The 24,454-nt window shown below is 43.4% G+C and overlaps 1 protein-coding gene across 1 annotated transcript in view; it reads right to left on the bottom strand.

The window, feature by feature from the left end:
- Positions 1 to 23,500, bottom strand: part of ARID3B (AT-rich interaction domain 3B) — a 42,798-nt gene extending 19,298 nt beyond the window's left edge. Inside the window, exons 1-4 of the mRNA XM_024210308.2 lie at positions 23,424 to 23,500; positions 19,443 to 20,083; positions 8,289 to 8,360; positions 6,799 to 6,871 (exon numbers count right to left, since the gene is read on the bottom strand). Of these exons, the coding sequence (XP_024066076.1) occupies positions 6,799 to 6,871; positions 8,289 to 8,360; positions 19,443 to 20,003 (706 nt within the window). The 5' untranslated portion in view covers positions 20,004 to 20,083; positions 23,424 to 23,500. The remainder of the gene's footprint in view (positions 1 to 6,798; positions 6,872 to 8,288; positions 8,361 to 19,442; positions 20,084 to 23,423) is intronic.
- Between the last annotated feature and the right edge of the window lie 954 nt (positions 23,501 to 24,454).

The following is a 24,454-nucleotide window of genomic DNA, read 5'->3' as shown; positions in this document are numbered from 1 at the left end:
AAGGGGGCTGAATTAAGGTTGAATGGGTGATTTTCATTCTGGAATTTCCTAACTTGAGTGACTAACTCTGCAGCCTTAATGAGAGGAATGATGGTGCAGTGGCTAGGATGTTCGCTTGGGACGAGAGAGATCCAGGTTCAATTTTCTGCTTTGCTACAAACTCCTTGTGTGATTTGGGAGTTAAACTAGATGATCCTTGCGGTCCCTTCTAGCTCTATGATTCTATTAATATCATATACAGCATGACCCTTCCCTCCTTAAGTGCTCAAGGCCCCTACAAAAGAATGCAATATAAATAAAAGCATATACAACTCCTCCTAACACACAAACAAGTAATCAATAATGGGGAGAATAGTGAGTAAGTGATGTGCCCTGCTTCACACCTATCCATCATTTTACACAGGAACCCAGTTACCACAGTTCTCAGTCCTTAAATCAGACCAATTGGCCAAAATCAGTAGCCGATTCAGTGAATGAAATAAATCATGGAGTGAGCTTTATACAATTCAGGGTCTAGGTAGCATAGAACAGAGGTTTGTTAATTTAATTCAGAACATCCAAGTGTTTTATTCTTTATTTGCTCACAAATCATCTCTCCTGAGAGCAATGACTGGGAACTCTTCTTTCTGGGGTAGCATGCTGAGGGAGATTTCTCCACTGTGGAACTTCTGCTTTGGTGCTAGGAGACACATCTGCTCTAAAATCACTTACCCTGTCTGCTTAACATTGACAAACAGGAGTGGAGAATTTACACTCAATTTAGAGAATTACATTATTTTATTCAGAAACCAAGATATCCCTGCAAGACCAAAAGAAACTTGTGAAGTTGAGAAAGGGCAGAGGGAGGGGGCATATCCTGGACATGTGTATGATAAGCACCAATGTTCCCTATAGATAAAAGAATCCATCAGTAAATGCTTTTGTCAATACCACGTATTTGCCATGAGTATTTCCATATCTAAAATGTGCAGATAAAGCACATGACAGAAGGAAAAAATTAAAACCACATGCTCAGGCTTACAAAGTCCCTCCTATGTATATGCACATCAAAAACAGAATGGCCAAGCCACCTGGGAAAACCAAGGTCACACAGTAACCTTGACCAGAATTAGCAGAGTTGTACAATCAGAGAGGGTTTATGAGATCATCACAAAGGCAGTACTTTAAATGAACAAAACAGCCTTCTCCGATGTGCTAATACATGCAATCTCTTAGGCTGTCTCAGAGTGTTACACCACAATATTCAGTTAGTTCTCTTCCACACACAGTCATTTCTCCAGAGTAACTTCTTGCAAAACACTAGTAATAATCCCAGTAGGATATTTCCATTATACTAGAACACCTCCAAGAAGTTTTGATGGCAATATGTTGAAAACAGGGAGGTGGGGGGAGGGAGAGGAGTGTCATGAGGAAGACCATCACTGTGTACCTAATGCAAAGTCTGTGACTGAATCAGTATGACCAACTGGGGTGGGTGCCATAGCACTTACCTACACTAAACGTGGACACACCAAGTGTAAGGCGTGACTAGGAGGGTTCTGAAAAAGGTAAAATATACTTCAGAGTGCTATCAGAGTATATTTCATTGGTCAGTGAAACAAAATTCTATGAGATCAATCATGCAGTGAAAGTAGACCCTGAAGATGCTAAAGATTTCATACAAGAGCACATGCAGGAAGTGCAGAGCAAAGGCCCACAGAAATAACTATTTCTTTTATTGGACCAACTTCTGTTGGTGGGAGAGACAAGCTTCTGAGCCACACAGAGCTCCTCTTCAGGACCCAAAGAAGAGCTCTGTGTGGCTCAAAGGTTTGGTTCTCTCACCAACAGAAGTTGGTCCAATAAAAGATATTACCTCACCCACCTTGTCTCTCTCATATCCTGGGACTGACTCAGCTATAACTACACTACATACATATATTTCTTTTGCCAGCCTTTTCTATGCCTCCATCTCCTCCACTCTTAAGTAAAAGAGGAGTTGTTGTAGGTGGTGCAGTGTTGTAGGTGTTTGCAGTTCTCTGGAGAACTGTTTTTCAGATTCATTTTAAGTTGCAAGTGTGTTTCAGAGGGGTTAGGTCTAAAACCTACCGCTTTGTGGATGTTTATCTATGCCACAATACTGCTACACAGGTTGCCAGGATTATCATTCTCTGCTAAGAACTGAGATAGATCAGGACTGAGACGCACTAGCAAAACTATGTGAGGAGACTTACTCAGTGCCTGTCAGTGCCATGCCTAGTTGTATGTGAACATTCACATCCCTAGAATTCTCTCCTTTTGCAGCAGAGCTGGAAGTCATGCCCTTCCCAACCTTTCTCCCTCCCACAGTGAAGGGAGGTGGAAGATGCAGTCCAGAAGGGGAGAGTGTAAGAGCAGTGCAGCAACCTAAAGCAAGGTAAAGATAAGGGCTTGTCTGCACTGGACGTTCGTGCACGGCAGGTCAGTGTCTGACTTTACAGTGCCTGCTTGCTGCACAGTAATGTCCCACATGGACACTTTGAAACACAAATGTATCGAAGAGCACTATGGAACTTTTAGTGTGCTGTAGCAGTGTCCATAAAGGATGTTACTGTGCAGTATGCTAGTGCACTGTACATTTACACCAGGCTTGCCATGCACTAACGTCTCATGCGGACAAGCCCCAAGTCAGTAGACTGGTCACATTGTTGAGCCAGTTCAAAGTTTGTTCTGCACAACAGTCACCCTGATTGTACGAACCCCTCCCCCTCGTCACAGCTATGGAGAGTACAATTCACTTAAATACATACCAAAAAAAAAAAAAAACCATCTCCCAACAAAGGAAGAGTAACAGCTTTCCCCTCATTTCCCTCTTCCATCATTACTGCCACTGAAGGGCCATTTTATCACTTGCAGCTGGAGAATTCTGCGACAACCTGCTGTGCTCTGAGGCTGATGAGACCTGCACATTTGATCTGCATTAAGTCCATTTCATGGCTTCACATTCTAGGTACATTCCAAGCAGCGGCACCAAGGGCCAAGTCTTTTCATGCTCAGAGCTCTTCAGTAGCTCCTGTGAAATCTGCTATTTGTTTTTCACATCAGGCCTCCAGTATCAACGTGTTAGCAGTCTGCTGTCATCCCCCCCACCAACACCAAACAAGGGCCAGCATCATCCAGTGTCTCTGTAATAGGGCAGGAAAATCCCCATCATTATACCAATGATACTAACAAAAAGAGCTGCATTCACTCCCACTTGGATTTGAGGTATAAATTAACTGGACACAAACACACACGGACAGACGGGGACACACACACACGGACAGACGGGGACACACACACACGGACAGACACAGAAACATAGCACTTTGTTCTCAGCTCCCAGATGCATTAAAGCCTCAGTTTATCAGTTTCTTTCTGGTGGACTCTTTCTGAACAAGGTGTTTATATTTAATGAGAAAGAAGACTATTTGTGTTAGGTGGGAGTGCAGAGGGAAAAGAGACAAGTATTAATAATAATCTGTGTGTCCACTCTGCTGTGAGAGTGACTAAATGTTGGGAGCATGCCAAAGTCCATCAGTGTGTGTACAAATATGTGCATGTTTGCCTGATATGCTCCTCCTGCTGCTGCTAGCAGTACTGAAGGCATCACAGGAAAATACCAGGGTGACAACCCACTGTTAGCAGGACACCAATCTCAGAAACTGAACTCCACAGAGTCTCTTGACTAACTTTTTAGGGGGTTGCCAGAGGAGCAATGGCTCCCAGGCAAATACCACTCCAGCCATATGACTCGCAATCTAGCTTGTTCTGCATAGCAGCAGTAAATGGATGTCAAGTCGTAGGAGTTATCAGAAAGATTGGAAACAGCACTCTAGAATTTAACTCCCACTATGGGTCGTGCTCTTAACATGTCCTCTTAAATATCCTTCTGGAAAACAAGAGCTGCAAGAAAACAAAACACTGGCAATGTACAGCTGATTCAAAGCTATACTCCTACAACAGCCAGCTGGTGACTGGCTCAGCCTCTGCACTGGGAGCATGTTGCTGGTTAATAATTAAACGGTAATTGGAAGGAGGTATTGAGGTAGTGAGCAGATTTCTCTCACGGTAACAAGAGGTTTTCATTGCTGCCAATCACACTCTTCTAGGACTATATTCTTGTTTCTTCAATTAGACTGAAGCATGCAGATAACAGTCGTAAATACAAACTAATTAGGACTTCTTAAACGTTTGCCCACCGAGGACCCAGAATCAGTGAAACAGGGCTCAAGCTTTTAAAATGCCACAGGAGTAAATCCCCACACTGTTGGATGTGGAAGCCCTAGCAACGACAGAAAGGGTGTGGCATGTTACAGCCAAGCTGTGGAAGACAGATGAGGTACAAACCATGCAGCAGATGTGCCCGCAATTAGCCGGAAATGTGATTGCAATGGGGGCCACCCTTTCCCCCCATCCTCATCATGTTTATTCAAGCCTTTGAGATTTTCAAGAAAGGAACGTGCCCCAGAAATACCAGGGTGAAATGGTCAGACCAAGTGGAGGTGAGGCCCAAACTCCAGTGCAAGGCAGTTAAAGGGCAATTGGCTGCTCTTCAGCTTCAGAAGACAGATGTTTCCAACAATTCTTTACCAGATTTCCTGAGAAACAACCTGGGTAGTGACCATTGCTATAAGAGCCCTAAGGTAAGTGAGATGGTTTCCTGGTTCTAGTGCACTGTCAGTTATAGAACATTATACTACGACGGGAGTAAGCGAAGAGCAAGGTATTTCCCTCTTACGTGTTAAATGCTCACTATGCCAGTTCCTAGAACCCAGCAGATTGAGACAATGAAAGGACCAGAATGTGGTGTAGCACTTTTCATTTACAGAACTTCTTCGCTGCCAGCCCATAGTCCTTTCGGCATGTCTAAAGAGGCCATTATCTTCCTGGTCCAATGACAGATCTGCCTAAAACATAACAGTCAAATTGACCAAGTATGGCACATTACAGTTCTCTAGCAAAGGAATGTTACTTCAACTTTCTTTGTGCTGCAAAAGAGATATTAAAAGAGGGTCAGACTGCCAATTTTTTACCAACCCCTGTGGAGGAAAAAACATTTGAAAGGAAAATTCATTTCAGCCTCAGATTTGTGATGGTTTGCCACATATGACTGGACAACAAAATGGCAGATGAAATTCAATGTTGAGAAGTGCAAAGAAATGCCCATTGGTAAACATAATCCCAAGTATACATACAAAATAATTGGGTCTAAATTAGCTGTTACCACTGAAAAAGAATCTTGGAGTCATCATGGATAATTCTCTGAAAACATCTGCTCAATGTGCAGCAGCATTCAAAAAAGCGAACAGAATGTTAAGAACCATTAGGAAGTGATAAAGAGAAAATATTATAATGCCTCTATATAAATCTATGGTACACCCAGACCTTGAATACCATGTGCAATTCTGGTTGCCCCATCTCAAAAAAAAGATATTTGAATTGTAAAAAGGTACAAAGAAGGGCAACTAAAATGATTAGGGGTATGGAAGAGCTTCCATATGAGGAGAGATTAAAAAGAGACTATTCCTCTTGAAGAGACTACTAAGGGGAGATATGATAGAGGTCTATAAAATAAAAAATGGTGAGGAGTTGAATAGGGAAGTGTTATTTACCCCTTCACATCACTGTGACCCCTGGTTTGTGTGTTAAGTTGATAGGCAGCAGGTTTAAGACAAACAGAAGGAAGTATTCCTTCACACAACGCAGAGTTAACCTGTGAAATTCATTGCCAGAGGATGTTGTGGAGACCAAAAGTATAACTGGTTTCAAAAAATAATTTGATACGTTTATGGAAGATAGGTCCATCAAAGGCTATTAGCCAAGATGGTCAGGGTCACAACCCCATGCTCTGGGTGTCTCTAAATCTCTGACTTGCAGAAGCTGAGACTGCATGACAGAGGATAGATCACTCAATAATGCCCTGTTCTGTAATTCCCACTGAAGCATCTGGCACCAGCCACTATCTGAAGACAGGATACTGGGATAGATGGACACAATGTCTGACCCAGGATGGCCATTCTTATGTTCTTGTATCAGTAGGCATTTATTAATCATTCCTTTTCAACTGGTAGAACTATACTTAGAAAGATACCTATAAAATATTCAAGCTGAGCAACTCCACCCCCCTACTTCTGTCATGAGAAAAACCTCAAGATAAAGTGGTTGACAGCAAAAAGAGCATGACAGTTTCCTCTAAACTATGTTCCTGGGCTCAGCTGAGCAGAATGATATGAAATAGAAATCCAGGTCTAAGGAATGCAGTGTGGTAACAGGAAAAGAGTGCTTTGTATCTCTTTTCCAAGCCCCCATATTGCGGATTCTAGGCATTAGCACGAGCACCTACTTTATATGCAGATCCTGTCTAACAGAGTGGGTGTTCACACACATTTTCCATGATGTATAGCATGAAAATAAGACACCAGGGGCTTCTTGTGGGTGATCAGTGTCAACACAGCAGCTTATTCTGAGGCAGGGTGTAGATTTGTGTGAATGTTTCAAAAATTGGTTTGTTGCAGGATAAGAAGCAGAAATCAATTATTCCAAAATGGATCCTAGAGTCTGCTTTTTTTAGGCAAGTGAAAGTGAGGGTAGGGAAACTGGTCGTGTCCTTATAATCCAGGATTCAAGGACAGGACAGTTCTTTACACAGCCCCTTTACTCTCAAAACAAGTATCTCAGGTCATACTACAGTTCTCCCACCTGATCAGCGAGCTCAAGTGGCAGTTTCATTCTTTTGAGCCAGCTCCCAGGGCACTGTCCCATTTTATATTATCCAAATAAAGCAAATGGCTCACTCACCTCTCTTTTGCATAAAGATGAAGAGGTCATCCAGGAACGCCTTCCGTTCAGGGTCACTATCCAGTTCGTACAGCTGAGTAAATCAAGAAAAATAATGGTATAACCGATGCTAGGGCAGACAGAGAGGGTAAGACCACCATATATTGTACTGGACCTCATGTGATGGTGGGACAACATGCCGCCACAGAGGTAGAGGCAAATCAGTGGTCTCCTCCACTGACCAGGCTGAAGTGTAGCAAGCTGAGCTGAGCCTCTATAGTGTAGACCAGCCTTCAGAGCACACTAGCTCCTCCAATTCACATCTTAAAGGCACTATGGAGGTGCAACTTCTGACCTTGTTATTCCCTCCTTTGAGTTTTCAGGGATTGTCACATAAATGGAAATGCCTTGAAGGGAGAGGTGAAAGAAAAGATATAGATCTTTCAAATCGTGCTAACAAGTAATGCCTGGTGGGAGATGCTCCTCTGAAATAAGTACTCTCACTCACCTTGGCAATCAGCCTAGAACTAATGTTCTGAAGACATATTTTGGCAAAATGCCCTCAAGATCCAGTGTTTCTGATTAAATATTTCTCAAAAGTTTCATATAAGGTATATTCAGAAAACAAATTCTACTTAGCATCACCCTCTGATATTTCAGAAAAGGTGAAGGCAGGAGAATCATGCAACTGTTCCATAGCAAATCCAATTTTCACCTATGGCGGACACTGGGGGGATATACCATGACTGGTTGAAAGAGACACAGTGCCAGTACTGCTAGCAGAAAAAGTCCCAAGGAACAAAAACTCCTGCATGTGGAGGAGAAATGAAGTCCATGTAGTTGTGGAAATCATTTCTTCTGCTGGGCATAGCTGCTCTGTTAGGGAAGGATATCAATGGAAAAGCAAAGCCCCAATGGATAAACATATCTGTCTGTCTTTCTCTCAAGACATGGAGTTAGCTATTCAAAGTCTGTCTATTCTACAAGAAAATGGGTTTATTGGGTCATTTCCTCTATTGCCTACCTCTTCTCACACACTAAGCTATTGGGAAGGAAACGCATCACTGGATTTGCACAGCAATTAGGTACACTCCTTCAAAAAGGGCTAGTTTAAATTAAACACATTGTTTATTTGTCTGACAGGACACACACTGCTGCCACAGTTCAAAATTGCTAATCAGTTTCAAGAAGCTGAATCCTGTACTGCCAGCCGAAGAGGGTTGCTGATCAAAAGTGTTAAATATCATAACTGACAGCTAGGAGGCTTTATTGAAAGCTGCCTTTCAGCCATCAAAGGCAATAACATGGCCTAACCCTACCGGTCCCCAGACACAGAGGTTGCTAAGTGAATTTCAGTGTACACAGTCCCTCCTTCACATTCCCACGAGCTGCAGCAGAACAGTCTGGGATTAGCAATCCCTCGACAAAACAGAGGGGAGGAACATGCTGAAAGTTATCTCCCCCAACCCCAGCTCCACACACAGTGAAATCCAATGATCAGACAGACTTACCTTGGCAAAATCTCGAGAGATTTCTCTTCCTCGGCCTCCGTCAGCTTCTTCGCTCCAAGTCAGACTTCCATTCTAAGGGAACAGAAACAAGAGGATGAGTGGACTATGGGGAAGAGGTCCCTTGCTATGGGTGGCAATTACAGATGGAGAGTACACGTACGGAGGAGGGCACTTCTGGTGTAGGGAGCACAGGGATGGAGAGAAGTATTTAAGAGAATTGTGTCGTATTTTAATTAAGCTTCCAAGTAAATGTGGCCACAAAAGCTGGCTGGAAAATAGAAATCCCTTCCCACAAAAATGTTCATGCTTTTTTAAAATAAAATTTATTCTTAACTGTATGAAAAGTCAAAAATGCAAAAATTTTTGCAGGAAGGAACTTCCAGAGAAATCCCATTTTGGGAGCCTCAAGGCAGAATTTTTCAGTTTGCCAGCTATCTGCCTGGAAGACTCTTGTCAATTTTACTTTCTGACTGCATGCCAGAAGCTGGGTACTCCTGGTCCCCTCCAGCCCAGCTGCTGGAAAATTTCTGACCAGCTCTAATGGCACATTATTCCACCTGTTAAACATCAGTGATCTAACATTTGAAGTGGGAGATCTCTTCATTCACTGTAGCCAGGTTCACTTCATTGTTCAAAGCCAAACAAGGAGCAAGTTCAAGAATGAAGCTTCTTGCTGTATAAACATCCTTACACAGGTGCATTTTACTTATGGTCTATAGAGCCCATATTGAAAGCAGCAGGTGCCAAGCACCCATACTTGTCAACCTGATCATGATGGGTCTCATCCTTTCTGTTAGCCATCTGACCGGCACTACCTTACTTCAGGCTAGGAAAACATGCAGCCTGGCTTCCTCCGACGTTCCAACATAAGCAGGTCTAAAGATAGGTCAAGGGGATGGGAAATAGGGTATAATAAGGTTGGGACCCTCTGTACCAATCGTGATATGCACAAGCCTAGGGAACTGTTGTACTAGGCTCTCCTACATGGAGACAGAAAGCTCAACTCTGTTCGATTAAGGCTTGCACTTCTCATTAGGCATTATAGGGACACCACTTGGGTCTATCTTGCTTGGCAAATCACTACAGAGAAACAGTTAGCAGAACTGGAAAATAGCAAAGGCAGCATCTGGCTATTTCACAGTTGTGGTAACAGAAGGGTGATACAGCATATTGTGTAGCCATCTTTAAACCACAAACACCATAGAATAATAGTAGCCACTGGTACAGACAGCCACCCAATCAAGTGCTCTGGTAAATTATAAGTGGCACCTGCCATTCTGGTTACAAATGCACTGCACCTTATCAGCTAGAAAGACACTGAATATGTGAAGAGATTTCAGAACAAAAATACATTTTAATTAGAGTTGCTTTAACATCTGAAATCTTGGAGTCATCTGGTAGTGACATATACATTGAATTACAAAGATGAATAGCACTTGTCAAAGATAGGCAAAGCTACATTTTCCCTTTAAAAACAGCAGTGGGCTGCGCTAATGCCCACTGATTTAGTTTGAGCCAGTAATTCCTGCTGGAAAGTCAATTATCCAGTGAGCCCCATCAGCTGAAAGATATTTAATTGGGGATTATTGCCACTTCTGTTATGTCAGCTGTTTATTCCAGCAGGTCAATTCCCAACCCTCTCTAGGAAGAGGTCTGAAGACAGGTTTTGTTCACAGGAGGATTCATCTGGGTGTCCTTGGCTAACAGAGATTAAAAACACACATTTTTTGCTAATTATGATAACATCCAGCTGCTCCTAACATCCCGCTGATGAGAAGCCAGAAAACTAAGAGCAACTAAAAACCTGGATGAATAGTGAGAATAAAACACACATACCAAGATCATCAAAAGTGACTAGTGATTTTGAGTGCCCAAGTGGACATAACTTAAGGGAATCTGTTTTTCAGAGTGTTAAGCATCCACCTTCTGAAAGCAGACCCCCATTTAAAGTTGGGTATAATAAGAGTCAAAGCACCCAAATTCACTATAGGCACATTTAAAATACTTGGCCAAACCTGCTGTACTAATTTTTCTTTTTGAAATCCAGGAGGGGAGAGGGCAAGAGAACATGTATAAATTTCCCCAGGCAGAGAGGAAGCGTGAAAAGCAGATTAAACCACAAATATATTTTATATGTGGCACACATTAGCCAACAACTCTCCACTGACAACAGTTTACAACTGAGGGGGAGAACCACTGTGGGAAAACTGCATGGAGCATTAAAAACATTCGTTATTTTAAAGAAAAATCTACTTCTCATTAGTTTTAGAATTTTGAAGCTTAAATTCTATCAGAGACATCACCAAGGATATAAAAAACACAAAGTAGTAGTATTTATGTGCCCCTTAATCGCTAGATCTCAAAGCACTTCAAAGGTGAGAAAGCATCACTACTTCTATATCTTTTAGTGAAAAGGAGATAACAGCCAGCTGAACTCTGTCATTGCAATGCTTAACTAAGTGGCTGGATGAGATGGGCAACATTTGGCATAGCAAGCAGCAGAGAGACAAAGGCACTGAAGCTCCCAGATAATGAGACCTGGGGAAATAAAAGTACATGGGACTCAGGGCACAAGGCATGCTTCTTTTATGATGAGCTAGACCAAATTCTTATAACTTCCATGCAATCAGGGCTGCTTCTGGGTAGCAACGGAGTATAATCCAGTGCAAAGGTAAGGGACAAGGAGACTGGAGTTAGTGAATTTCAGGCTAGTATAAAGTACCAGATAGACTTTATTCTCCAGTATTGTCAATTTATCCATAGAACAGGCCCACAGCATGGGCAACAACAGACAAACTTTCCCCTGCCCATATACCTTGACTGTGATCTGAAGGGACTACCTTCATGAGCAACCATTCTGTGGCCTCCCTGCCAAGACTACCAACAACAATACCAAGCAGTGACAATTGCAATGCCAGTTTTGTGAGGTCAGAAACCAGTTCATTGGGAAACAGACCATGATCCATCAACTGATTTCACATAAGCCACCAACAGCCATCAGAATTTCACAGCGTTCCACTGCTAGTGACTTGAGCTCAAAAGGAAGAAAACAAATAGCTATCCAATTACAGATGAGAATGCTGCACAATTACTGACATAAATAAATGATCCTACAGATTACATAAAGGCTTGCACGGAGGATATAGCTCTGCATAAGCTTCAGTATCTCGAACTTTCACTCCTTGGAAAACAATTACTCTATGCTGGGAGACCCTTCGCTCCATTAACAGCAGGAGCTCGAGAAATCAATATTCCTTCCACCAGGCATCAAAAGGGGGTTTTATAGGTCAGGAGTTGATGCTTTCTGCTTCCTTCCAGTACTATTTAAAATTAATATCAAGGAATATGCTACTGTTTTCTCCCTCATTTTGTAGCAAGGGAATTTACTTGATGTTTGAGAAATAATCATTTCCATAGTTACCAATTGGGAAGTCACAAACAAGAATTCACCTGATGTTTCTGACATCTGGAAAAAAAAAAAAAAAAAAAAAAAAACCCTAAAAAACCCCCCCCTCTATGGCTTGGCTCAGCTCTCTGACATCATGTATCAGTAGAAGAAAGGCAGAGAATTCTGTAAATAGTTCCTGCCGCGAGAAAGAACTTTCAGCCTGCAGGCTGTCCACAGAAGCTGCCTGCTCCATTCCCCTTGCCCCCATCCCCAAACACACCTCTAAAGCTCATCAGCTATCAAAACGTTCTGCTCCTCCCCAGAGAGGACAGGCCTGACTTTAGAAGCAATTAGAACATGGGCTATTTTAGGATTACTTCCTAACCACCTGGAATATCTTATTAAAGCAGAGCTCAGATGTCAAAAGCAGTTTCAGTTACCACCTACAAAAGCCAGAGTTAACCCTTTCCTCAAAAACAAGTTACTGGAATAGGTCACTGACAATTACAAACAACTTGTTTTTCATTCCAGCCTCTTCAAGCCCCAAACCTCCAAATTATTCATTTAAAAACTCCCATGATTGAGCTGTTTAGAACTCAAGAGTACACCTCTACCTCGATATAATGCTGTCCTAGGGAGCCAAAAAAATCTTACCGCGTTATAGGTGAAACCGCGTTATATCGAACTTGCTTTGATCCACTGGAGTGCGCAGCCCCCCGGAGCACTGCTTTACCGCATTATATCCAAATTCCTGTTATATCGGGTCGCGTTATATCGGGGTAGAGGTGTTCTAATATTCCAACCCTCTGTACAGTGGCCAGAGTCTTAATTTCCCCAAGAATCAAAATCCTGTGTCCAACTCAAAGGGCCCAGGACCTAAAGGTTCACAACTAAAAGTCAAAATATCTGCACCTCAGGCATGAGACTCGCCTCATGGAAAAACTCTCAAAGTTTAATATACCTTTGTTATTTAAAAATTTTAATGAGATTCAGCTGAGGTCTGATAAGGTTTATGAGACTATGAAGTTGGACTTATATCCCATGGTGTATTTATTCTGGGTAAACTTCAGCAGGTTCAGTATTCACAAAAAGTAAGGAGGCATTAGCACATTGGCTTGGAGCCTCACCTGCCAATGTACCTCAAACTTGATCTGTTTCCTCCATCACTACTATTTCAGTCCTAGTGTTTCTAGACAGACTTCAAACATTGTGGTGGTTTCCCAGTGACAAATATCTATCTAGACACTAAGCTAAATGTTACTGTGAAAAACCCTTTTCTACTCTGTCCCACTAGCTTAACAGCAAACACTGAGTTAATGGGAAATGTACAAAGGGGTGATTTCAGGATTATCAGAGAATCAGCAGAAATTCCTTTTGTGGGTGCGGCTGAGCCCTAGGAAGTGAAACAGATGCCAGTATAAAGAAAACTGTTGTACTACAAAACACCGATAAGATCAGGATTACTGCCCTGAGCTGCAAACTCTCAGGCACTGTAAGAACCAAGTTATAATTATCACATACACACCTTCCGTTGTCTGGTAAAACTTTGTAGGAGCTGAAAAATCCTGTCCACTCTTACTAGCAAGACAGCACAATTCAACATCTATGGCTTTGAAGGTGCTTCTTATTCTAGTGATCTCAAGATTAAGTGGAGGAAATAAAAGAAAGGACTGAAATGCATGAATTCGGAATTAGACAGTTACACCTTTTAATAAAGATTCCTTTACAACTCTCTCCCAGCTGAGCAGCTGCTGCAATTGCCTGATTCCCAGTGGAACAGGAAACCAATGGAAGACAAGAACTTCACAGTATTTGGGTACTGCTGAATTGGGCCCTTGAACAAAGTAAACCAAAGTCTAGGCGATGCAATTTCACAATGCTGATTGTATTTAATTTTCAAAGAAATCTGTGATTTGTTGTGTGGCTGGGGAGAAGAGATTCGCACTGGCATACAGCAAAGCCATTCCCCATGTTCACCTTGAAGGTACCCAAGCCTTTCCCAGCCATGATCACCTAGGCCTGTGTTTACCAAACTTGGGACGCCGCTTATGTAGGGAAAGTCCCTGGCGGGCCGGGCCGGTTTGTTTACCTGCCGCATCCGCAGGTCTGGCTGATCACGGCTCCCACTGGCCACGATTCGCTGCTCCAGGCCAACGGGAGCTGCTGGAAGCGGCGCAGGCCAAGGGACGTACTGGCCGCCGCTTCCAGCAGCTCCCATTGGCCTGGAACAGCGAACTGTGGCCAGTGGGAGCCGCGATCGGCCGGACTTGCAGACGGGGCAGGTAAACAAACCAGCCCAGCCCACCGGGGCTTTCCCTACACTAGTGGCGTCCCAAGTTTGGGAAACACTGACCTAGGCTATGTCTACACTACTGCTGTAAGTCAACCTGCGCTACGCAACTCCAGCTACGTTATTCACATAGCTAGAGTTGATGTACCTTAGGTCGAGTTACTGCAGGGTCTACACTGCGGGGGTGGGGGTGGGTTGACGGGAGAAACTCCCGTCAACTTACCTTACTCGTCTCATCGGGGGTAGAGTACAGGGGTTGACTGGAGAGCGATCTGCTGTTGATCTGGCGAGTCTTCACTAGACCCGCTAAATCGACTGCCGGTGGATCAATCTCAGAGCGTCGATCCCAGCTGTAGTGTAGCTGTACCCCTAGTCTAACTAGTACACCTGTAAAGTAGCACTGGAACAACAAGCTACAGGCATTGTTAAAGGCAAACACTTGATCCAAATTTGGAATTTATAATCCCATGCAGATGGAGTTGCATGGGATATAAACCAGCACCAAATCTGCTCCCTGGAAATTGGATCAGAGCATTCCAATTAAAAAATTAAACCCTTTTGCCTTACAGCTCAAAGATAACAGGGCCAACAGAACCATGAAGAAGACCAAGACACACTGACTTCTCCTAGATAATTTTAAAAGGATATCTGGAGCCAGAAATTCAAGGTCAGGTGAGCACAACTGCACAAAAGTTAATTTATACATGCAATTATGCTTGTATATTGGGTATACCATTGTTATCTAACAGGCCATGAACAAGCACAAATACCTGATTTTGTGCATGAATATCAAGTACTAGTGCACATAGATTTATCCAAATATGTGCATGCAATTGTACACACTCAATCTTGAAAACCTGGCCACAGAGTAAATTTCAATTATTTTTCTGTCTTTCTCTACTCTATAATTTGGGACAAAAATAGCATCTTTGTTTCTGAGATGTTTATCTGCTCCGGCTGCTTATTTCCCATTTTAAGTTACAACTTCAATGGTGACCTCAGCTGTGGTGCAACATCAGTCATCTGCACAGCTAAGAGCGGATAAGGAATTCAGATGGGGAATAAATGAATTCAAAGAAGGAAAAGCAGGGAAATTCTTAAGAATCAAATAATTTGTTTTCATGCAAGAGTTCTTTGCAATAAAGAGGAACTAAATGAACATGCGATACACACAGTTGCTAGTAGAGAAAATTGTTTTCCATTACATGACAGCTTTTTAAAGGTGACCCACAAGTGGAATTAGAAATCCATATTAAGAAGTGTGCACTGAGTGCTCCAAATAAGGTGCAGGGCATTTAGCATGTAAAACAATTCATTTATTCCCATGATTTCCAATCCCTTTGGATTACCAGGTATCCCCTCTGAACAGTACCCCAGCATCGATTATATTTAAAGCAACACAGCACCCATGGAACTTCTGCCACCCTTTCCCAGAGCCAGTTTATAGTGATCACTCTAAGTGGGCTTCTCTTTGCAAACACATAATATCTTTCTAAAAGTTTAGGTCAAGATTTTGAAAAGTTACTAGTGGTTTTGGGTACACAACCTGAGACACCTGATTTTTAAGAAGTACTGAGCACCAACCCTCTGAAAATCAGGCCCTTTTAAAGTGTTTTAAAGTGTTATGAGGCACCCAAGGTCAGTAGGCACTTGAAAATCTTGGCCTTATTATTTATAGCCCATGAAGGGATACAAGTACTAATGTATACACTTTGATATCTACAATCAAAGTGGTATAGCAATGGTATAGCGTGATGCTGAGCATACCAGCCTGAGTTCGAAGGGGATTCTCTGGGACCTGAACTGGAAAGGCAGCAGCAGAACTGAACTGGCTGCAATCTGCTCAGCAGTGAGGCTCTTCCCAGTAACCAAAGAAACTGCCAAGCTATGCTTAAAATTAGACAAACTCACACCCAACCGTCTGCTAAAAGCAACATTTTCACCCGCAGAATTAAAATCTCATTTATTTTCAGATGAAGACAGGCAGCCCACATCTCCCTTTCTACAGGAGCCGTGGGAAACCTCGGCTGTCGGAGAGCTGATGGCTTTACATAGGATTTGAGCAGTGCTAGAAGAGACTGAGCCTACTGCATCCCTCTGCCCTTCTTTCGGAACTGCAACCCCTTGACAAGCAGCTAACACTCCCTCCTTGTTTTGTGCTGACAGGATTCCCACCGCCCATGTCAGAAGCTGAGCCAGCTCTTTTGTCTGCTGGCTTGTTCTACAATTATTTACTTGGCTGTCCAAAGCTGAATAAGTCTCTAAAAGTAGCCAGACATCAATGCTGGTATTCATCTTTCTACCGCCCTAGTATTAGGTCCCTTCCAGAGGATCTCAGTCTTATGCTATGAAGTCAAAAAAATTTCAGAAGACCCCATTTTAAAAAGAAAATCACTATCAAGAGAAGCAATACAAATGACTTTCCATTCCATAATTAATGGCAAAAACTAGCTAAATATAACCTACAAATATCATGAGATTGTCATAAAGTTTACCCCAAAAATCTGATCTAGCCTAAAATGGTCATATCCTGCTGGTGAATGTCCCTCCAGGCTCAACATCTGTACAGTATTAAAACAGAAGATAACATTTTCAAAATGCATATAAGTGACTTTTGTGCCTAAGTACCATTGACAGTCAATGGGAGTTAGGCACTTCTGAAAACTGTACCCATTATCTGCTACTTTGTTGTTCAGTTAAAAATACCACTGCTAAAATTTGTACACACTTTAAAAACATTTGGGCTCCACAACCTAAAAAAGTTATCCCTGCTTGCTGCAGTCACAGCATCATTTAATCAGCTCCTCTTCCCAATGTTGTGCCAACATCACTAATGATGCTGGTGCATAAACAAGCAAGCAAAACAAATCGGAGCATGAACTTACATCTTAAAAAATAGGGCATGGAGAAAGACATTTGTAAATGGTAGAGGATGAAATGATGACGTATTTAATATTCTGAAGCTTCTAAAAAGGCCAGCACAAATCATTTTAAAAGCTGCATGTTAGTTAAATAAAAAAACAGATACATGTGTTTTTAAAGTATTTTACCTCACCAGGAAAACAAAACAAAAAATCATTTAAATAGCGGAAGAAAAATGTCTGCCTGCTCTTTCTTGCATTCAGAAATCACCACACAAGCTACTTGCTACTGACTTGATCCTATTTCATTTGAAGCCAGTGGTAAAACTACCAGTACCTTAAGTGTGACTAGCATGAGACAGAACCTATCATCTTGCAGTTAAATTGTCACTCTCCTATATGGAGACTCCAACTGAGGGCACAAACAATCAACCTTTGATACTTACCCTACCCAAAGCGAGCATGATTCACCAGCAGTATTTTACACAACCATAGTGATTTTCATCTGTGTGTGTCAAAGTGCTTTACAAACATTGGGCCACATTCATGCATGCAGTAGAGATCCATGCAACACTACAGTCAGGAAGGCCACGAAGGTGGGGAGTAAAGCTAGTTGTAAACCCCCTTTTACACTTCCTGGATTCTAGAACAAACTTGGCAGGTCCAAAACTACATGAGGTTGCAACAGACCCTAAAGGGTCACATGGCAGCTGAGGACAGCTGAAGTACAACAGCAATGAGAGCTTGCAAGCATGTAAGCCAGGGTGGAGCTGTAACAATATCTTTATACCACCTGGGGAATCTTATGCCGGAGGTATTACCTGAGCACCAGAGCTGGCAAGTTGGTGGCCCTTATGGTTTGTCAGAGTGGCATAAAGGGGCTGCTATGGGGCTGTGAATCAAGCCTATTAACTTACAAAGCTCCATAATTTCTTGCAAGATACGAAAGTACTATACTGAAGCACAAAGAAAGTCACGAGGCACTGGCCAAGCCAGAAACAAAAACAGTCTTCTGAGTCAACATAGAAATACAAGCCTCTACCTCAACATGATCAGCAGCTACTACAAAGGAGCCTACAATTCCAGGTTTTCATTTTTTAAGGCCACTACAATATACCACCAAGGAGCCTTGCTGTGCTGTTAGCTCCCTGACTGCTATGTCATATCAAGAGACTGGAAAAAGGGAACTAGTCTTCCCTTCAATCACTATACTCCAGTTTAGAAAGCCCAGCAAGTTCTGAAGCAATTTCTCCAAAGACCTAGTCACCTGAATGACATACCCACCTAGTTTCCTGAGAACAGTCTGAATAACTCCTCACTCAAATTAGCCTCTCTTGAGCAACAAGCACTTTGGAGTATCAGCTGGCAGGCTGACAAATCCTACAGTTGTTTAGTTAGTGTGCTCACCAGCATGGAGAGTCAGGAATCCCATTTACCACTGACCTGGCAACTTTCACAGAATCCTGCCAAGTGCATCAACATGGAAGCTAGCGAATCAGGATATGAGCTTGATGCAGGAATTACTGAGTGATATTCCATGAGCTGTGTCATGTTATGACGGTCAAATAAGAATCTTTCCCCACTGAAAAAACCCATGATGGTGTAAAGCAAAGCCCTCTTGTCTCTGACCCACAGTATCTAGGGGACAGGCTTTGAACTGTCAGCGCTCATAGCAAACATTCAGAAGTCTATGATTTATCATAGGCCATCACTAAGGAGCTCCAATCTTCCCACTTATTCACAGGATTTCCAAGGGAGAAACTCTCTGTCTATAGCCAAAGAGACTTCCACAGCAGAGTTAATTCAACCCACCTTAACAGCACCTAATGGAACCCTTACCCAAGCTCACCCACACTATAGCTTGTAGCAAAGAGCAGCTAATCCAACCCCCACACCTAAACCTTAGAACCAATCTCAACCCATTGATGGGCTGTTCCTATACCTAACAGAGCTAATCTTAACTCTATAAAGCACCCTAGCACTACACTAAAGAAATGCCCATATATGATGAAGCACACAGTAAAGTGAAGAGCTCTTAGCTGTACTGGCATATAGCTTCAAGCACTGGTAATTATTGATTCAAACCCAATATTAACATCCTGCTGTAACTATTCAATAAGCAAGTCAGTCACTTTCCATCCACTCATGAAATACAAAATGGCTGTGCTGCTCAGATGATCAGGAATGGGATATGGACTTTCTCCCCACAAGGACACAGGTTCAAATTCTGGCCAACTTCATAGCAACTGGAAATCTTTACTACCTGAGGGCTCACGGATGGTCAATGTGAAATAAATTAAGTCAGTTACTAGCAGACAGGCTCCTATATCAAAATTAATCACAACAACTGGTACTAACTAGCCCCATGCTGACAGTCTCAGCAGAAAGGTGACAGAATGAATGAGCCACGAAGACCAAACTCCTTTTTCACCTCTAGCAGTGACCCTTGTTGATCAGGATTGACACATGTAGATAAGGGGCTTTAATTTACCTCTTCCATGTACAGTTAGAGAGCTGCACCCCCAGAGCTGTCAAATATAGCCCCTTTTACAAGTACTAAATTCACTTTTGAAAGAAAGAGCTTTTGTTCAGAGAGAAGAGATGTCAGAACTGACCTGCTTGAGCTGCTCATCCATTCTCCAGGTCTGCAGCCCAGATGGGGAACCAGAACATGATTGTTTAGTAGTGTCTTTACCCTGTTCGTCCTTTTCCTGCTGTCCCCGCTGAAGTTCCGGGGCTGGAAGAGGATTCGAAGTAGAAGCCACTCTTTGGTTGTGATGGGCAACTTTTTGAGAATGAAAATACTTCAAAGTAGAACAGGCATCTTTCCCAGTCATTTCAGTGTCCTCCTCCAGATCTCCATCTTCCAAACCCTCTTCTTCTTCATCCTCTTCTTCATCCTCTTCCGGCTCTGAGGTCACACTGCTGTGATCAAAAGCTCGGATGGCCCCAACTACAGGTGGAACTTTGGCCAAAGGACCAAGTGCTTGGCTGCCCGAAGCCCTGCCAGATGTGGCTGCTAGAACAGCCTGCTGTGCTGCCAGCTGCTGAGTATAAAGCAGCTGGGCTTCTCTCATCTGCCTCTGCTGTCTCTCTCTGGAATCCATCTGCAGAGGACCTTGCTGCTGTTGCTGCTGCTGCTTCTGCAGCTGCTCAACAACAGCCTCTAGCTTCATCCCGCAGTTAGCATGGCTGTGAAAAGACAGCTTTTCTATCCAGCAGGGCTCAAGCCCTGACCTTCAGAGATCAATAGAACCTAAAAGATAGATAAATATTTGTATGAATATAACACACTTTCATCTTCTTCCCTGTCAGAGGATAAGCAGGCTGCAAAGCCAGTCCTCTTTCCAGTCCAGGAGACCATGAAATAGTAAACCTAGAGTTTTGCAGCCTCAGGCTCAAACTTGCACTCCATTTTCAGTGTGTTTAATTGTATTTTCAAACTGAACACACGACAACATAACCTCAGTTTTACAAACTGCAAACTGCTTACCTGAACTGCTTTTACAAACTGCAAACTGTCCCCTGCCCTAAGAGCATATTCTTCACTGACCCCTCTCCCGCAAGTTTTACTAGTTACCTTTAAAGTATTTGATTTTAAAATTTAGATTTCAGTCTTACTCCATATACTATCTGAAGGAATTGCACATCATAATAATTTCACTAAGTGCATGCTCTTTAAATAAATGTATTTATAATCCTGTACCAAATACTATTGTCTTTGCAGGTTATTTCATGCCCTCATGATTTTAAAGAAGTTCCACATGCTCCCTGAGATCTTAGTAAAAACAGGGCTCTTTTAGCAGTTGTTACTCTTCTGAGTAATTTGGATGCCATGAAAGTAAAGATCATCCTACCCCCAAATAGCTAGTCACTGGGAAACCTTTACCCCACCTTCTCCACATACAACTCTGCCAATGCACCTAACATCCCAAGCTGGGACACACTCTGTTATTCTAATTAGAGGATGCACAGGGCTTTGTTAGCACTCCATTTTGATCTACAACATCCCTTGCTCTTCCAGTATTAGGCACCTCTTGAACAGAGACTAGCAGACCTGACTAGAACCAGGTATACAGTTGAGACATAATAGGCAAATCCTGTGAGGACAATTGTGCTCCTACTTTTCAAAGGCTAAAGGAGAATGTGCATTTCCAGGCATTATGACAGAACTCAGAAATGTAAATAGATCTAACTGCTAAGTAGCTGCCCTTCAAGACTTACCAGTAAATCAGAACACAGTCAATAAAGTACAAGAAACAAAGGAAAGGCAGCCAGCAAACAAACTAAGGAAATCCTCCTTCCACCCACATAACAGCACTGTGGTATGCAATCTAACCAACACCAGGTCCTTAAAAAGGAGGATAGTTTGCTAATGCTCTATGGTTAAACGCAAGAAAACACATTTCTGTAGGTAAGTCAAATACACTAATTGACGCAATTTCCACACAGTTCCAAAATAAGAGAAAAGACCTCAAATGTCCCTAGATTCTCCTTAAAGAGATTCAACAATATCTTCTGCAAACATAATACAATACAATTGATTTTAAATTGTGCAAGTTACAATACCAGAGACATTTTTCTCAGCAAATCATTTCCTGTATTAAGCAACTATTGTCATAAATAAAATCATTCCAATGACAGGTCTATCAGCATTCTTAACTATCATACTCCAATATATCCTTTAGCTTAAAAGTGAAGCAACACACAATTCAAATGTCAGTAACAATCATACATCATCTGGCATGCGATTAGGGCATCACACACTCCTCAGGCACAATACACAGCCTGGCATTGGTGTTATAATACATACACATCTCCCTTGTACAATAATAATGAACTGGAATGTGGATTCTAACATTAAACACAAACCAGATTGTGTATTACTGTGCCTAAGGCATGTGTATACAACTCCCACAACACATCTTATTGTGTAGCGCTGCACCTGAGGCATGTTAGGATGTCAACTATCATATCTCAGATGTAGCAATACACAACAGGGTGTGCAGTTAATACATGCCTCATGTGCAATACAATAAGAAGTGACTGGTATGTGATTAACTTCAGGTAAACACACCTCAGATGCAGAAACACAGCCTTGGTATGCGGTTCCAATGTGTCTCACACAGCTCTGATACAATAATGCATGAAAGGTTATACCAAGATTCATACATTTCTCCTGGATTAGACATGAATGTGAAACCCAAGGGCTCCAGGGGAGTTGGATTAGATGACCTCCTGAGGTCTCTTCCAACCCTAATCTTCTATGATTCCAGAACCAAAGATATAGTAACCACACCCTAATTAGGTATTAATGTGATTGTAAAAAGATAAAACACTCAGAAATGTTGACTAAGTAAATAAAGACACTTACAACAAAGAGTACAAGATCAGGATACATTTTTTTTTTTAAATTCTCCATCTGGGTTGCTATTACTACTTTAGATAATTAAAAATAGTTTTAACATCTGATTTTCTTTTCAGCATTAGTATTTGCTTAACTTTTTGAATTACAACCAACTCTGGTCAGTGAAACTACTCAGTTTAACTTTCACGTTCTCGTGTAGTAACCCAACCTCATGTGGATTTCCATCCTGGAAGAGCAGTTAAAGAAAAAGTCTTCCCATCTGAATTTTTAAACCTTCCTTCTTTGTTTTAACAAAACCTAATTATTGTAATTAAACCGCACTGGTAATGTGCTTTTGGCAGTTTTGGGTGGGGCTATAAAAAGGACATTTTGAAACAGAAAAAACGCTGAAAAGTATACAATTCAAGCTCCTCTGAAAAGAAATGAGAGGCTTTAGAAAGGAGTAGTAAACAAAACTGTGAACGCTCCCTATATTTTCAGGCAGGCTCCACTATGGAATGTTCCTGCTCCCCCAAGCTTTTATTATCCCCTCTATATCTAGTTCTCACACCAGGCCACTGTAACCTACTTCCCTAAACCAGCCCCCTAACTAATCGCTTTCACCCATAACCTGTCACCCAACCAACTCCTCCAACCATAGTCACGCTAACCAATCCCATACCCTGTCCCTCAACCAAACCCCTCTTCCCAGTAAGCAACCCCACACAAATCCCACTAACCTAGAGCCAGTCATTCCAACCAACCCGCTCCTCCTCAACACTCATAACCCCCTCCTCACAGAGATCCCCAATAGTTCCCTCAGCCTCCCTAGAACCAATCACATATCCTGCCCCACAAAACCAACTCTGACAATTAGCCCCCCATAACCACCCCTTTCCCTCCCAAACAGCCTCTTCAAACCACCTATAACTAGCCCCCATAACACCTTTCTCCTCCAAACCAACTTATCCAAAACATTCATAACCAGCCCTTCAACAACAACCCCATAGCCTGCCCTCACACCCAGCCCCCACCCCTACTTCTACCACACACCCAGCCCCCACAGCCTGCCCGCACACCCAGCCCCACCTCTACCATACACCCAGCCCCCGGCCCTACCTCTACCACACACCCAGCCCCCACAGCCTGCCCACACACCCAGCCCCCACCCCTACCTCCACCACACACCCAGCCCCCACCTCTACCTAACACCCAGCCCTGCCACCAGCGGGAGCAGAGGGGCCATTACCTCCTCCAGAGCGAGGGGAGCGGGTCGCTGCAGGCCCGCGCGCAGCCACTCGACTCTGACCGTCACCCCTCCCCCGCCCCCCTTAGCAAGACCGGAAACGGAGCTGGGAGGGGGCGGGGCGCATAGCGGAAGCTACGCCACTAGCCTCCCCTCCCCCCGCAGAGAGAACGCTGACCGGAAGTAGCTGTCAGGAGGCGGAATCAGCTAGCGGAAAGTGTTCGGGAAAGGAGCGGAACTGGGGCGAGTAGGCGGGCCGTTATCACCAGCAGCCAATGGGCGCGCGGGGCCGGGGCCGGGTTTCCGGTTCCGGTGGTGATAAAGCGGTGCTGGGCGCGGACACTACTGACAGCCGCGGGGAAGAAACTGAGTAGTGCCGGAGCGTGTGTGGGCAGCCGCTGCAGGTACCGGGGTGGTGGGGAGGGGGCGTGGCGGATCTCCGCTGTTGAGGTGGCTGGCCGTGTCCAGCCTTCAGGGTGCTATGGGCTGGGTGTGGCAAGCGGGGCCCGCCGCCCCCGTCGGCACCCCTTTCCCCTCCCCCGACACGAGCTGCAATCAGCCCAGCTCAGTGGGCGCAAACCCCTCGTGTGAACACGCTTAAACCACTTCGGTTTTGGCGTAACGTGATGCCACTCGTGGGGGAGGAGGAAGGCTGGGAATGAGCCTTGGGATTCCCAGGCTCGCCCGGCTCAGCCGTTGTCTGGAGTGCAAAAACTGCGCCAGTTTAACTAGCTCAGATTTAAACTCCCCTGCCTAGGCTGCTGCTAGTGCCTAGTGTACAATCACTTAACCTGGCTGAGTGCTTGTCTCTGTGCCTGGCCGGGAGTCGAGCCAGGTCATGTGAGCGGCTGGGATCTCCCTCAGGTGAGACATCCTTATGCACTCTCCCTATACAGACCTGCAGCCTTGCTCCCAGGCTCTCGTGTTACTTTCTATACACGAACAAAAAGGAGTCTGGTGGCACCTTAAAGACTAACAGATTTATTTGGGCATAAGCTTTCGTGAGTAAAAACCTCACTTCTTCGGATGCATAG

The sequence above is a fragment of the Terrapene carolina genome, unplaced genomic scaffold (assembly GCF_002925995.2).
Source record: "Terrapene carolina triunguis isolate 2854851 unplaced genomic scaffold, T_m_triunguis-2.0 Scaffold67, whole genome shotgun sequence".
Taxonomy (NCBI): Eukaryota; Metazoa; Chordata; order Testudines; family Emydidae; genus Terrapene; species Terrapene triunguis.
This window is presented reverse-complemented; position numbering and strand designations above follow the sequence as displayed.